Source organism: Rhinatrema bivittatum, chromosome 4 (assembly GCF_901001135.1).
Source record: "Rhinatrema bivittatum chromosome 4, aRhiBiv1.1, whole genome shotgun sequence".
In the NCBI taxonomy this organism is placed as follows: Eukaryota; Metazoa; Chordata; class Amphibia; order Gymnophiona; family Rhinatrematidae; genus Rhinatrema; species Rhinatrema bivittatum.
In genome coordinates this window covers 60,376,263-60,392,526 of record NC_042618.1, presented here as the reverse complement: position 1 = coordinate 60,392,526, position 16,264 = coordinate 60,376,263, and the positions used below count along the sequence as shown (strand labels likewise).

General features: G+C 46.5%; 1 protein-coding gene across 3 annotated transcripts in view; it reads right to left on the bottom strand.

The window, feature by feature from the left end:
• Positions 1-16,264, bottom strand: part of RTN1 (reticulon 1) — a 357,288-nt gene that overhangs the window by 50,734 nt on the left and 290,290 nt on the right. For all 3 annotated transcript variants that reach the window (XM_029598190.1, XM_029598191.1, XM_029598192.1), the window contains one exon: positions 6,174-6,381. In XM_029598190.1, coding sequence (XP_029454050.1) covers positions 6,174-6,381 — 208 coding nt within the window. The remainder of the gene's footprint in view (positions 1-6,173; positions 6,382-16,264) is intronic.

Here is a 16,264-nt window from a genome sequence, read left to right as displayed (position 1 = left end):
ACAGATACAGGGATCTCACGGACAGCGAGCTCTTCCTTGAGAGCGGGAGCTAGACCCTCTAGGTAGAGTGCCCGGAGGCAATCCTCTTGCCATCCCAGTTCCATTGCCAGTGTCCGGAACTCCACTGTGAACTCAGAGAGGGATCTTGAGCCTTGACGGAGGTGGAGTAGGTGATGACCCGCAACCGCCTGATGACCAGGATCTTCAAAGGTCCGTTTGAAGGTGGTGATGAACTGGGACAGTTGCGTGAGGATGGGGTCAGAACGCTCCCAAAGTGGAGAAGCCCAAGCTAGGGCCTTCCCCTCTAACCAGGAAAGGATGAAAGTGATTTTTGTTGATTTTTTCAGAAACAAGGATGGCTGAAGGGCAAATTGCATGAAGCACTGATTGAGGAAGCCTCGGCAGAGGCGTAGATCCCCAATGAAACGAGGAGGGGCTGGCAGTGCCAGTGATGCTCTCAGTAGCAGGGTAGAAGTTAGATCCACAGGATTAGCCATTGCTGCACCCTGCATTTGAGAGTGGAGTTCCTCTATGGAAGAGGCTAGAGTCTCTATGGCTAGTCGTTTCTCTTGGACAGTTGTGGCCAGACCTCGAATGGTCCGTATGGCAGGAGACTCCACCAAGTCCATGGCCTTGGCAACCTGTTGTGCCGGGAGGTGGACCCTTGGCCTAGTGCAGGATTGGTTGGCTCCCTGGTCAGACCCAGAGAGCACCTGCCACTAAGAGGCAGAGCACAAGAGGAGACAGAGGATAGCTGGAGCTTCACCACTAGCAACCCGGGATTCCCTTGGGTTGAGCCCTTGGTTACCCGTGCCGCCTGGTCTTAGGTGGGCCTCGCAGGATCTCCTTGAGAGAAAGTTCAGAGGTGTGCCCACCATGATTAAGGGTGTGCGGTCGATGTTTGGGTTAGAAGTCCAGGGTGCCAGAGAAGGCCAAAAGAGAGTCTCGGAATGTATTGCAAGGATCAGGGCCAGAGTCAAGGTATCATGGTCAGCCAATGCAAGGGTCAGTGCCAGTGATCAGTCCGTGGATAGTCAGCCAAAGCAGGGGTCAAATACCAGTAGTCAGTCCGTGGGTAGTCAGCCAAAGCAAGGTCATGTTCCAGAGAGTAGTCAGACGTGGTCGAGTTCAGGCAGAGGTCAGTTCCAGGCAGCGTGCAGACGTGGTCGTAGAACAGGGAAAAGGTTAGATGCAGGAATAAAAGGATACTGGCACAGAAGAACGCTGGAACAGGGCTGGAACAGGACTGGAACGAGCCTGGAAGACAGACTGGAAACGCAGAGGCAAACTAGAAATCACTATGTCACCGACCGATTGCCAAGGCAAGGAAGTGATGGAAAGAACTTCCTGATATACTGGGCTCAATGGGGCGTGCCGCGGAGCTGGGACCCGCCCCTGGCCCTATAAAGGGACCGGGCAGTCCGCATGCGCCTAGGGGCAGGGCTGATGCCATGGAAGACGCCGAGCCCCGCCGTGAGGCCTGGCTGGAGGAGGAAGGCCTGGCGACTGCTGCTGTGGGATGCCGAGGCCTGGCTGTGTTTGCTGCTGCTGCAGGAGAGGACGACCTGGGACCCCCGGAGGGACCAGTGAGGTGAGCAGGGCTGGGCACAGGCCGAGCACGGACGGGATGCGCAACAAGTATGACATTTCTTATGTTATGTTCTTATGTTCTAACATATGTGTATATATATATTCTTACTTGCAAATATCTGCAATGCAGTTAGAATATTTCAATATATTGAATGTGCATACTTTTCCTACCTATTTTATAAACACGTGAACGTACATAAAACTCTGATTTACATTTTAAAACTTGCACATATAATTGAAATACCAGTTTTTCGATTCCACCATCAGTTCACCCAGTCCTTCTCTAAGTCATTGAGACCCTCCTATTTCTTCATCCTCAACTCTCCCCAGTTCATCTTGATCACCCACCCAGTCAGTGCTACACAATAAAAACGTACCTCCACTTAAAGTGCCACTCACTGTAAGGAGAACCGAGTCATAAGCACCCAGATACCCATATACAGTGTATGGGTACTGTGCTGTGTGCAGTAGTCCTGATTGACTCCAAACAAAAAAAAGGGTTAAACACTAACAAACACAAAAAAAATGCTAGCTTGGTAAGAGTCTTTTCTTTAGACTCTGAGTTTGCTGCACTCACTTCACTCTTCAGAGACAAAAAAATCACTAGCACTGCCACAACTACAATCTCCACACTGTCTCTCACTCTGTCCCTCCCCCAATGAAGAGAAAAATCAAAATAAGCAGCAGTGCACTGCCTCTTTTCCTGGCACAATGAGTGAGACCACTGCAGCACAGAGAAGATTAGGAAAGCTCTTTACCAGAACCAAATCCAAAAGATAAACTTTTTTAAAACTCTCAGCGAGCTTCTCTGTTATGGTTTCACCTGCTGTGCAGTCTTTCCATGCCAAGGTTTAGCCTGCTGTGCAGTCTTCTCTCCACTAGGAGTCCTAAGAGAGCCTTGCTCACTACCTTAACAATTACCTCCTCACAGATCCTACTTCATCCAAGTCTCAGCTCTACTTAACACAGCCTGCTCAATGCCTCAGTGCCTCTTCATTGAGTCACCTTGGCTGTCTGACCTGGCCACTCTTTCCTTGCTATTCTACCTTGCATAGCCTTGTGGCCTCCAGCCTTGCCAAACCTTGTAGACTCTGGGCCTTCTGGCTTGCCTAGCCTTGTGGCCTTTGAGCTTTCTGCTTTGCCTAGCCTTGTGACCTCCGGACCTTCTGCCTTACTTTGTGGCCTATCCAGGCCTTCTGCCTTGTCTTGCAGCCCATCCAAGCCTCCTGCCTTGCTTTATGGCCTTTTTTGGCCTCTCACCCTGCTCTTTGACTCTTTTGTGGCCTCTTGCCTCGCTCTGGGGCCTTCCATGCCTTCTGGCCTTGCTCTGTGGCCTCTCAGGCCTCCCTGCTTTGCTGTATGCCCTCTTAGGCTTTTGTCTTCCCCTTACAGTTTCTGGGCTTACTAGTATTACCTTGCCCAGTCTTGTGCCCATTTGGGCTTTCTTGTTCCCTGTTACCAGTCTAGTTCATCCTGTCTTGTCCAGTCCAGTCCAGCCCTATCCTTGTCCGGTCCTTGTTCTGCCCAGTCCAGTTCAGTCCCTTGTCTAATCCCCAGGCCTTGCCCATGTCCTTTGCTTCGGATCCAGCCTCATCTTGAGCTCTGTATCCAGCCCCAGCCAGTACCTGTGTCCAGTCCTCAGCCAGTACTTGTGTCAGTCCTTAGCCTATACCTGTGTCCAGCCCTCAGCAGGTACCTATATCCAGCTCTCAGCCAGTGCCTGCCCTCAACTTCCAGCCTCATCCAGCCTGCCTTCCATGTCCAGCCAGCCTTGCCTCGTCCAGCCAGACCTGCCTCGTCCAGCCTATGCCTGATGTCAGCTCCCAGCCTGTACTCAGCTCTCAGTCCATGCCCTGAGTTCCACAGAAGACAAGCACTACCAGCCCCCTGAACCCAAGGGCTTAATCTGCAGGTATGTATCTTCTGTGGAACATCAAGGCATGGACTGAGAGCTGAGTACAGGCTGGGAGCTGGATGAGGCAGGCCAAACTGGAAAAGGCAAGGCTGGCTGGAAGCTGAGAGCAGGCACTGGCTGAGAGCTGGATACACATACTGGCTGAGGACTGGACACAGGTACTGGCTGGGGCTAGATACAGAGATCAAGCTGGGGCTGGATCTGAGTAACGGACAGGGGCAAAACAGAAGACCAGCTCCAGTCCTGTCTTGCAGCCCTATACTGCCTGCCTATATGCCAGCCTGCCTATACACCAGCCTGTCAGTCCAAGACATTCTTCAAGCACATGCTTCTTTGTAGATAGCTACAGAGGAAATACAAGATCACATAATCCAGATAGCAGCTATAGGCTAGTTAAAACGATGCTGCACTGTGATTTGTCCTCTGGCTAGTCTCCTTGCCAACTTGTCCTGCCTTGGCTCTGACAAGTTTCTGACAAGTCAGTGATGTCACACAGGCAGAAGCTGGTTGCTGTAGTTACTAGCTGTTTTTTTTCTAATCAATACATAGCTGTAGACTGCAATGGGCCATTGAAATGAATGGGAAACTTAAATGAATGGGATGAAGAATATTCATTTCATTTCTGGGACCTTTCCATTCATTTCACAAATGAAACAAATGTGGGCACGTTTTTATTGTTTTACCCATTCATTTCAAACAGATGCCTATCCCTAGTGCAGAGCATGAAAAAGCTTGCTTACAAATCTGGACCAATATCACTGTAGATGGCAGTGGGACAAACAAAAAGGTTGATCTTAAATATCTTGTTGGCGTATATAAAAGTAGTTGTTCTTTCAGATAGCTTGATCCTAATCCTTTTAACACTTTAAAAGCAAGAGTTAGGACTTTGAACTGGGTTCGATAATATTCCAGAAGCCAATGTAAATCTTTTAAAATTGGTTTAATATGATAGTAAATCTGATATCTACCAATAAGCGTGCAGCAGCATTTTGTGCCAATAGAAATGTTTTTAATACTCTATTGCATGCAAACTTAGAAAGGCTAAACTTGTTGAACAGACTACTGAGAATGATTATGATAGAAGTAGTGTGTGGTGTGGAACAAGTAAATAGGGAATCCTCAGTGACTTTTTCAGAAAGTAGTAGGACTAGGAGACACTTCATGAAACTAACTGATAGCAAATTTAAAACAAACTGAAGAAAGAAATGTGGAATTTTTTGCCAGAAGCTATTAGCAAACGGGCGGATTTTAAAAGCCTTGCTCGCGTAAATCCGCCCGGATTTACTCGAGCAGGGCCTTGCGCGCCGGCGCGCCTATTTTCCATAGGCCGCCGGCGCGCGCAGAGCCCTGGGACGCGCGTAGGTCCCGAGGTTTTTGGAAGGGGGCGTGTCGGGGGCGGGACCCGATGACGCTGCGTTTCGGGGGCGGGGTGCGGCGTTTCGGGAGCGGGACCGGGTGCGTGGCACCGGCCCGGGGGCGTGGTCCAGGCCTCCGGACCAGCCCCCGGGTCAGAGGACGGTGCGCCAGCAGTCCGCTGGCGCTCGTAGATTTACGTCTGCTTCTTGCAGGCGTAAATCTACGGACAAAGGTAAGGGGGGGGTTTAGATAGGGCTGGGGGGGTGGGTTAGGTAGAGGAAGGGAGGGGAAGGTGAGGGGAGGGCGAAAGAGAGTTCCCTCCGAGGCCACTCCGATTTCAGAGCGGCCTCGGAGGGAACGGAGGCAGGCTGCGCAGCTTGGCGCGCGCCGGCTGCCCAAAATCGGCAGCCTTGTGCGCGCTGATCCAGGATTTTAGAGGATACGCGCGTATCTTATAAAATCCAGCGTACTTTTGTTTGCGCCTGCTGCGCAAACAAAAGTACGCGATCGCGCTGTTTTTAAAAATCTACCCCAAAGTAGATATGAACAGGTTTGTTGAGGACAGGTGAATTGACAATTATTAGCCAGCTAGACTTGGGGTTTACCAATTCTTACTTATGGGAGTGAGCAACATGGAATGGCTGTACCCATTAGAATATGCTGCTTTTTCCAAGTGACCTGGACTGGCCACTATTAGAGTGAGACAGGATGCTGGGCTTCTTGGACTATTCGTCTGACCTAGCATGGCACCTCTTGTGCCAATTAACCACATTATCCATAAAGAAACATTTGTGAACGTGTTTGCAATTTTACATGCAGAATTGAAATTCTGAATTGGGATCCCCTGAGGTGAAATGCCTTTAATGAATATTGTCATTTTCAATATATGCTTTCTTTTGCATATTTAAAATGGGGCCCTCAGGAATAACTATTGCTGGTGAATAGCTTCCATGCAATCACCCTCTATATAATTTTACCTGCTTGGCTCTGTAAAACCGTATACCAGTCTTATTTTTTGCATTAAACTTTTTCAGATACATTACTCTTGAATATCTACAGTATCCAAGTAAAAACAATGTATGCTATAACAGTGGTATGTCCTTTTCTTATGGTATTTTACTGAATAAAGTTAAAATTATACTTTCAATTCATTTAATAACAGAAATAAGCTAGCTGCTGATGTAAAGTATATTTAAGATACTAAAGAATAAATACTGTACAGGGATATGCATAATAGAATCCATGAAACACAACCACAACAACAAAAAATGAAAATGACAACTATGTATGTACAAAGACGGGAATCACTTACTTAAAGGGATGTCCTTCATCTGTTTTCTGCACAGCCTGTAAAACTGACTTGTAGATTCTGAAACTGATGGTGGCTGAGAGAGCAGCAAGAGCAAGATAGGCAATGACACTGACAACACTGAACTGAGTCAATGAGAAGAGCAGCAATAGGACACTTCCGAAAACAATCCCTGTCTGTTTTATGTCACGCCAGTACAACAGATCAATAGCTGTGGACAGAGAGAAAACAAAAAAAATTATTATAGCAAAAGATCCAGGAAAAAGAATTGTATATACATATGTATATTTTTTTTCAAACAACTCTGAAGTGTGCAAAAATTATGTACTTGAGTAAATCATTGTGATATATATATATATAAAATGGACTATATCCCCTGAGATGGTCTAAATATAGTTTTTCTCAGAATGAGAACAAAAACTTCAGCAGGTCAAATATCTCCAGATGTTCGACCATGTACGTGATTCAGCAATTTTGCAGCAGAGAGGCCATACACTGAAATCTTCCTTCAGTCACAGCAAATTAAATCTATGTTCCTTGAATAGGTTTTTACATGTTACAAGACCAATGATTATAGGCACTAAAGACAAAGGTGCCGCAATTTATTCTGTTATTCCAGTGCTTACTGGAATGGCTGACATCACTCCGTCCTCTATGCAGTGCCTGTATCTTTGCATATATTTAGCCAGGATATTTCTATAAGAATAGAAATCAATTTTCTCGGATGAGTTCAAGCTGCATTGCAGTTTTATTTAGCATTTTGTTCTTTCTAACAGCTCGATACTGTAACGTGCGGTTGGAGATTCCCCGTCTGTAACTCGCTGTGGGAACATAATTCGGACGCGTAAGGCGATCCTGCGATACAGTCTCCAGTTTCACGCGTCCTTAGCGCTTCTTGAAACCGACGCGTAACCCTTTCCGCACCCAGCATGTATATGATATGTAAATGAACAAATTAGCTATTTAATGAACGAATTAGCTATTCCCCTACGATACTGGGACGCACGCTCCGTTTATCTCCTTTGTAACCCGCTATTTTGCCGCGTCCTTAACCTGTTAGTTTACCGCCTACCCTCTACCTGGTTTTAGTCCTGCACCATGGGCGACCTCCATATATACTAACATTTATTTGCAGCGTAAAGTTGTTTTATATATATACTAGCCGTTAAGCCCGTAACAACGGGCTACATTTAAAAAAAAATTTTCGGTCCATTTCCTTCCCACTTCCTCCCCCCTCTAGTCTCCCTCTCCTCCCCCCACCTCACTCTCTCCTCCCTCCCTCCCACCTCTATTCTCCCTCTCCTCCCCCCTCCCTCACCTCACTCTCTCCTCCCTCCCACATCCCCCCTCTATTCTCCCTCTCCTCCCTCCTCCCTCACCTCACTCTCTCCTCCCCTCCCTCTCAGCTCACTCTCTCCTCCCTCCCCCCAGCTCACTCCCCTCCCCTTTCAGCTCATCCACAACCGGCAGACAGGGGGGTGTCCCGCGCGCGCGCACCGCCACCGCTACTGCTCCTCCCGCTCGTCGCCGCCGCTCCTGCTCGTTGCCGCCGCCGCCACTCCTGCTCCGCCATTTTTTTCGGGGGGGCACGCTCTGCTCTGGCCGACGTGCTCGCATGCGCGGTAGAGCTGCTCTCTACTGCGCATTTGCGGCACGTCGGTCAGGGCTCCCTTAGCTTGTAGATATGTATATATATATATATATATATATAAATACCTGTCACTTTCCGAATCCCCCATCTCCACACGGGCGGGTGGGCGCGCGTTCGATCCAGGCGGCGGCGGGAGCCGGCGGGCGCCTGTTCATCCAGGCGGCGACGGGAGCCGGCAGGCGGGTGGGCGCCCGTTCATCCAGGCGGCGGCGGGAGCCGGCAGGCGGGTGGGTGCGCGTTCGATCCAGGCGGCGGCGGGAGCCGGCAGGCGGGTGGGCGCGCGTTCGATTCAGGCGTGGCGGGAGCCGGCGGGCGCCCGTTCATCCAGGCCGCGGCGGGAGCTGGCGGGCGGGCGTTCGATCCAGGCCGCGGCGGGAGCCGGCGGGTGGGTGGGCGTGCATTCATCCAGGCGGAGGGAGCCGGCGGCAAAAGCGGCCTCAGGCAGCCCCCGCCGGCAGTGAATGAATGCACACCTGTGAAGTCCGTGCGATTTCGGCGCTCAAGGTGAACGCCGATGTCACATGCCGTGACGTCAAGCGTCGTGACGTCACGCCTTGAGCGCCGAAATCGCACGGGCTACACAGGCGTGCATTCATTCACTGCCGGAGGGGGCTGCCGGAGGCCGCTTTGGCCGCTGGCTCCCTCCGCTGGATGAATGCACGCCCACCCGCCCGCCGGCTCCCGCCGCGGCCTGGATCGAATGCGCACCCACCCACCCGCTGGCTCCCGCCGCCGCCGCCTGGATGAATGGGCGCCCGCCCGCCGGCTCCCGCCGCCGCCTGGATCGAACGCACGCCCACCCGCCCGCCGGCTCCCGCCGCGGCCTGGATCGAATGCGCACCTACCCGCCCACCGGCTCCCGCCGCCGCCGCCTGGATGAACGGGCGCCCGCCCGCCGGCTCCCGCCGCGGCCTGGATCGAATGCGCACCCCACCTGCCCGCCGGCTCCCGCCACTGCCGCCTGGATGAACGGGCGCCCTCCCGCCCGCCGGCTCCCGCCGCCGCCTGGATGAACGGGCGCCCACCCGCCCGCCGGCTCCCGCCACCACCGCCTGGATGAACGCGCGCCCACCTGCCTGCCGGCTCCCGCCGCCGCCTGGATCGAACGCGCGCCCACCCGCCCGCCGGCTCCCGCCGCCGCCTGGATGAACGGGCGCCCACCCGCCCGCCGGCTCCCGCCGCCGCCGCCTGGATGGACGGGCGCCTACCCGCCCCACCGGCTCCCGCCAGTAAGTTTACTTTTTTTTACACTTTATTCCCTTTGTTTTAATTTTTCGCCCTGCGCCTTGCTTCGGGAGGGGGGGGAACCATCCACTTCCTGGTACCTGTCATTTCAAATGTCAGTTGAAATGACATTTGAAATGACAGGTACCAGCACACCCAGGATACTGTATAGGCGCTGTATTAAGCGCCTATACAGTAATATGGGTTGCGCGGGCCTAACGCTTCCCTAACGCTTCGCAGACGCGGCTTGCATTTGCAAGCAATTTACATAGAGTATCGAGCGGTATGTGAAGTGAACTGTGCGTGCGGGAAACAAGGGTGCGCCCGGCACTGCCGCACTCTTTCTAACGTGGCCTTACAGTATCGACCTGTAAGATTGGGGAAACGAGATTAAAACTGACTACCACGATGGGGAAAAATGACCTCAGCCTGCTTCTCAGGTTTGGAATAACCAGTTAAAATATGTTGCTAAAATATGTTCTGCTTCAAGGATACAGTCAAACTGCATTGATCTTTATTTGATTTAATTTATAATCCACTTTTCCACCTAGATGAACAAAGCAACTTACAGAAAATGGCTAATGGCCAGACAATGCACAATCCATATAATATATGAATAAATAGTAAAGAATCAATAACATTATATAAACAAAAAATCACTACTAATCCATAAATGTCTCATCACTTAGACAGATCTCAAACTTTTGGGAGGAAGAAGCATCATAATCAGAGCCTGCGGTTTCCTATGGCAGATTTTTCAAGATTCTTCTGCAATTATGTGACAAATTTCTATAATTTTACATAAATATTTACACTTCTGGCTATGCAAAAAAAGTCAGTTGTTTATTGAAAACCATTCACTTAGTTTAAATATTGTTTAAAAACAAGCTATGTATAAAGAAAACATGTACCAAGTACAAACATCAACAATGTATCAAGTTAAGGTACATACATTAGAAACTTAACTGGGAAAAGTCACTTTTGTTTTGAAATGACTTAGGGGGTCATTTTCAAAGGAGTTATGCATGTAAATGTGACATACTATTGTAGCAATTTTCAAAAGCTATTTACTCGAGTAAAGTGCACTTACTTGAGTAAATCCTATGGACAATTCAATGGCATATATTGTAGCAATTTTGAAAAGCCCACTTACTTGAGTAAAGTGTATTTACTCGAGCAAAAACCAGTTTTGCTCGAGTAAATGCTTTTTAAAATCTACCCCATAATGTAATCATCCTTTTTATATTTTCTTGAGAAAGTCCTTGTTGTCTTTCCAAGTATTTGAGCTTCTGTATGCTAACAATACCCTCAACATAAGCAGAATGTTATGCTGATAATTACACAGAAAATATGTGCACATATATTGGACCCATGGGTAGAAGATACAAAAAGAGTTCAATTAGCAGAAGTTTGAGATCTGTCATCAGTAGTCAGTGATGATCAAGGCTTCTATGAATTCAGAATAACGCCCTGTCTGCCCGCTGTGATACACCAGCAGTTGCAGACTTTCAAACACACATCCAGGTATTTGTAAATGGTATATGACTGACCACATATGCACATGCAAGAGAACCTTTGTATAAAGATTAAATTATTCTAAAGGGACATCATGCTATCCAGGAATTATATCAAAATAATCTTTGGTTTGATTTAAGAGATCTTTGAGGCAACAGACATTCTAACTCCTTTCTCTATTCACCTCTCCCCTCCTATTCCCTTCAGGACAGGAGAATTTGGGGGAGTGGGGGACGACAGAAGAAAAGGGCTGGAAGCCGCTGGATTAGAGAAGAAAGTGCCTCTTCTTTCGTCTGCTACAGCCTCACCCTCACCGCACCCCCTCATTCCCTCTGGTTCCCTGCAGACTGTTTATGGAGGAGAGGAAGAAGAAAGGCTGAAGCAGAAGCAGAGAGAGCTGCAGCTTAATTCAAAAGATTAAATTAGGAGATGGAAAAGCCTCATGTATGTTAATTCTGTGGCAGGTTGTTAATTGTGTGGCAGCAGTTTCTCCCATGGCCTCACAATTGCGGGAGGTTTGGGGCACTTACCGTAACAATTTAAAAAAACTGAGCAGCAAAGAATTTCTTCAAATAGCCGTAATGTCTAAGTACAATATAAATCAATTAATTCTTTACTAAACAGATCCTACTAATCTCTCAGCTACAGTTAAATTTCATTAAATATTTTTTTCTAGTTCTTTCTAAAATCATAAGTTCTTCTTTTGCTTACTTAATACCAGAAATACAATATACTGATTGAATGACACTCAACAAGCTCACTCATAAGGAACCTCTGAAGAAAACAGACCTCTCATTATGGAAATTCTGATGTGGGAATATTTATTTTTCTTAAAATACTCCAGAGGGAGCAGTGATGTGCTCAACAGTGCTCCTAGCATAGGTGCAAGCTCTGTGAGTACTTTAGGTGCTTGAGCAACTCCATTATTCTCTCTTGCACACCTGTGGATCGGGGCAGAGAGCTCCATGGTACAGGGCCATAGGGTAGAGCAGAAAGAAGCTACTGATTACACCTCTCCGTGCAGCCACTTTTTTTTTTGGGGGGGGGGGGGGGGGAAGCAGTACCAGAGAGACAGAAGCACTTCCTATTGGGCCAGAGCACAGCCTATTGGGGGACTGGATAACAGTATTAGTATAGGAGAGAAAGGCTACTTGCCTTTGGTCTGACCTGAGGTGCAGTGGAGATGCAGAGGGCTGCCCACAGAGGGACAGTGGAGCTACTAGAGGGACGAGAGAGAGGCTGCTGGGAGATGAGGAGAGGGAATCCTGGTTGGAACATTGGAAGACTGGTTGTAAAAGAGGATACTGGCTGGGAGGGTCTGAGAGAGGAAATGAAAGAATACATTCTGTATGGGAGAAGATGATATGAATTGAGAGAGGAAGAGGAGCTAATAGTAAAGCTATGGGAAAGGAGTAGACACAGGCTGTGAAGGTGAGAAGGGCTGAGAAAGGAGCTGTGAAAGGAGACATGAGCTGTGAGAAGGGGAAAGGAAATACAAGGAGAAAGAGAAGACATTGGCTGTGATATGAAGAGGAGATGGATGAGGGGTTAGGCAAAGGAAAATTATGAGGGAGAGAGAGGGCTTGCATGAAGGGGCGTGTCGGAGGCGTGTCAAGGGGGGGTGCCATGAGTGACGCGGCGTTTCGGGGCCGTGCCGCGAGTGACGCGGCGTTTCGGGGGCGGGCCCGGGGGCGTGGCACCGGCCCAGGGGCGTGGTCGAGGCCTCCAGACCAGCCCCCAGGTCGGGTGATGGCGCGCGCAGATTTACACCTACTTTCGGCAGGCGTAAATCTGCCAACAAAGGTAAGGGGGGGGGTTTAGATAGGGCCAGGGGGGTTGAGTTAGGTAGGGGAAGGGAGGGGAAGGTGCGGGGGGGTGGAAAGAAAGTTCCCTCCGAGGCCGCTCTGATTTTGGAGCTGCCTCGAAGGGAATAGGCAGCGCGCGCCGGGCTCGGCGCGCGCAGGTTGCACAAATGTGCACCCCCTTGCGCGCACCGACCCTGGATTTTATAAGATACACGCGGCTACGCGCGTATCTTATAAAATCCAGCGTACTTTTGTTCGCGCCTGGTGCACGAACAAAAGTACTCCCACGCGTACATTTATAAAATCTACCCCAATATGTTTTAAAAGAAAAAGTATGAGGAGGCAGAGAGGAAACTACGAAAAAAACTGGTTGAGAACATCAACTCCTAAGAGAATAAAAAGAAGAAAGGTTCTTGAGTGTATTGTACTAATGCACAGTTTCGTAAGATAGGTACACAGCCACTTAAAATTGAGCACACATGTGTGCGCAGCCAAGTTATTTTATAATATGCATGTAAGTTATAAAATGGCCACATATCTGGGCATGTGCCAACGCAGATGCACCATAGTGTGTCCATGTGCCGGTTTGAAAGATACTGTCCCTGTCTAGTTAGTGTGCACTAATCATGAAAATAGGGAAAAATAAAAAAAAATGAACCATTTAAAAAACAAAATCAAACAAAAAAGCAATACAAAACTAAAATAACACGAAAAAGGAAATCATTGCACATCCCTAATGGGGATTATACCTCCCACGTAAATACATTTTTAACAAGAGGATAAGAGGGTCCAGAGTGGAGGTGGGTGGGCTTTAGAGGATCAGAGGATGGCCATAGAGTAGAAGGGTTTTGGCAATGGTGATGGCCTTATTGTTTTTTTGTTATTTTTTAATGAAATAAACAAAAACAATTGCAGCTGATTCAATTGGGGGATCTTCTCCATTAGGGATGTGCAATCGTTTTTCCTGAATTAGGCAATTTCAACAAAATTCAACAATTTTCAACAAAAATTTCCAACAAATTTTTGTTGAAAAAAACACACTTTTTGTTGAAAAAAAAATTTTTGTTGAAAAAAAACCCAAAACTTTTCAACAAAAAAGGAAAAAATTCAGGAAAAATATTGTCTAATATTGTAACGTTTATTGTTTATTGTAAATGTTTATTGTAAAGCACTGTTGCATATGTTCGTTCTATTTGGCACAGCTGCAATGTTTCTGTTAATTGTGAACCGATGTGAGGTTACTAAACAAATGTCGGTATATAAAAACTGCAAATAAATAAATAAAATAAAATAAATACTCCCCACTGCTAGGAGAATTAATTGGAAGTGGGGGACCAACAGTCCTCATGGAGACAGAATTCATCAAGAAGATGTAGAAGGGTATTTTTTTAAAGCATTTTTCTTGCTAAACTGGACTTCTGATCTACAATTTGATTTCTTGACCTCTGTATCTATATACCAAAAGTGAAAGCAAAAAATTTGTAGATTTTGTTGTTGCAAATTAAAAAATAACACAACAAATTCAAATTCATTTCTTTTTACCACAAACCCACAGAGACATAATCATTTTCTCACTGATTACACATTATTTTTCTTAAAAATATATATCTGTAGTGCCGATGTGAAATGCTATGGGAACGTACGTACACAACAGTTTTGCCCCTGCTAGAAAGTATTCCTTTGCCACTGTTTTTCAATCTGGAATGTGGTTTTTCACCTATTATTTATTTTTTATTTCTATTAGGTTTTCTGCTTAAAGCCTTAAGACCTCAATGCAAGTTACAATAAAAACAAACTAATGTTTATTTGGACAATATAATAAGATTGCAGTAAAAATTAGAACGTAAGAAACTGCCATACTGGGTCAGACCAAGGGTCAGTCAAGCCCAGCATACTGTTTCCAACACTGGCCAATCCAGGCTACAAGGAGCTAGCAAGTACTCAAACACTAAGTAGATCCCATGCTACTGATACCATTAATATTAGTGGCTTTTGCCTAAGTCAACTTGATTAATAGCAGTTAATGGACTTCTCCTCCAAGAACTCATCCAAACCTTTTTTAAACTCAGCTACACTAACTGCACTAATCACATCCTCTGGCAACAAATTCCAGAGCTTATTTGTGCGTTGAGTGAAAAAGAATTTTCTCCAAATAGTTTTAAATCTGCTACTTGCTAACTTCATGGAGTGCCCCCTAGTCCTTCTATTATCCGGAAGAGTAAATAATCGATTAAATTCTACTTGTTCTAGACCTCTCATAATTTTAAAGACCTCTATCATATCCCACCCTCAGCCATCTCTTCTCCAAGCTGAACAGCTCTAACTTCTTTAGCCTTTCCCTCATAGGGAAGCTGTTCCATCCCCTTTATCATTTTGGTTGCCCTTCTCTGTATCTTCTCCATTGCAACTATTTCTTTTTTGAGATGCGGTGACCAGAATTGTACACAGTACTCAAGGTGCGGTCTCACTATGGAGCAATACAGAGGCATTATGACATTTTCCATTGTATTTACCATTCCCTTCCTAATAATTCCTAACATTCTGTTTGCTTTTTTGACTGCTGCAGCACACTGAGCTGATGATTTCAATGTATTATCCACTATGATGCCTAGGTCTTTTTCCTGAGTGGTAACTCCTAATGTGGAACCTAACATCGGGTAACTACAGCATGGTTTATTTTTCCCTAAATGCAACACCTTGCACTTGTCTACATTAAATTTAAACTTCCATTTGGATGCCCAATCTTCCAGTTTCGCAAGGTCCTCCTGTAATTTATTAAAATGCGCTTGTGATTTAACTACTCTGAATAATTTTGTATCATCTGCAAATTTGATTACCTCACTTGTCATATTCCTTTCCAGATCATTTATAAATATATTGAGAAACACCAGTCCAAGTACAGATCCCTGAGGCACTCCACTGTTTACCCTTTTCCACTGAGAAAATTGACCATTTAATCCTACTCTCTGTTCCCTTTCTTTTAACTAGTTTGTAATCCATGAAAGGACATAACCTCCTATCCCATGACTTTTTAGTTTTCTTAGAAGCCTCTCATGAGGGACTTTGCAAATGTCTTCTGAAAACCCAAATACACTATATCTATTGGTTCACCTTTATCCACATGTTTATTAACCCCTTCAAAAAAATGAAACAGATTTGTGAGGCAAGACTTCCCTTGGGTAAATCCATGCTGACTGTTTTCCATTAAAAAAATGTTTTATAATGAGTTTTTGCCTCCACAGCCAACTTCATTTCAAATTCTCTCTTAGCCTGCCTTATCAATGTTTTGCACATAACTTGACAATGCTTATACTTTTTCCTATTTTCTTCAGGTGGATCCTTCTTCACATTTTTGAAAGATGCTTTTTTGGCTAAAACAGCATCTTTCACCTCACCTTTTAACCATGCCGGTAATCATTTTGCGTTCTTTCCACCTTTCTTAATGTGTGGAATACATCTGGACTACAATTCTAAGATTGTATTTTTAAACAATGTCCATGCCTATTGTCCACTTTTAACCTTTGCAGCTGCATCTTTCAGTTTTTTTTTTCTATTTCCCTCATTTTATCAAAGTTTCCCTTTTGAAAATTTAGCGTTAGAGCTAAATTGCCCCCCTTCCAGTCATTAGATCAAATTTAATCATGTTATGATCACTATTGCCAGGTGGCTCCACCACCGTTACTTCTCTCACCAAATCCTGTGTTCCACTAAGAATTAATCTAAAATAGCTCCCTCTCTCGTTCCTGAACCAATTGCTCCATGAAGCAGTCATTTATTCCATCCAGAAACTTTATGTCTCTAGCAAGTCCTGATGTTACATTTACCCAGTCAATATTGGGGTAATTGAAATCTCCCATTATTACCACACTGCCAAATATGCGCGTACCCCCCCCCCCCCC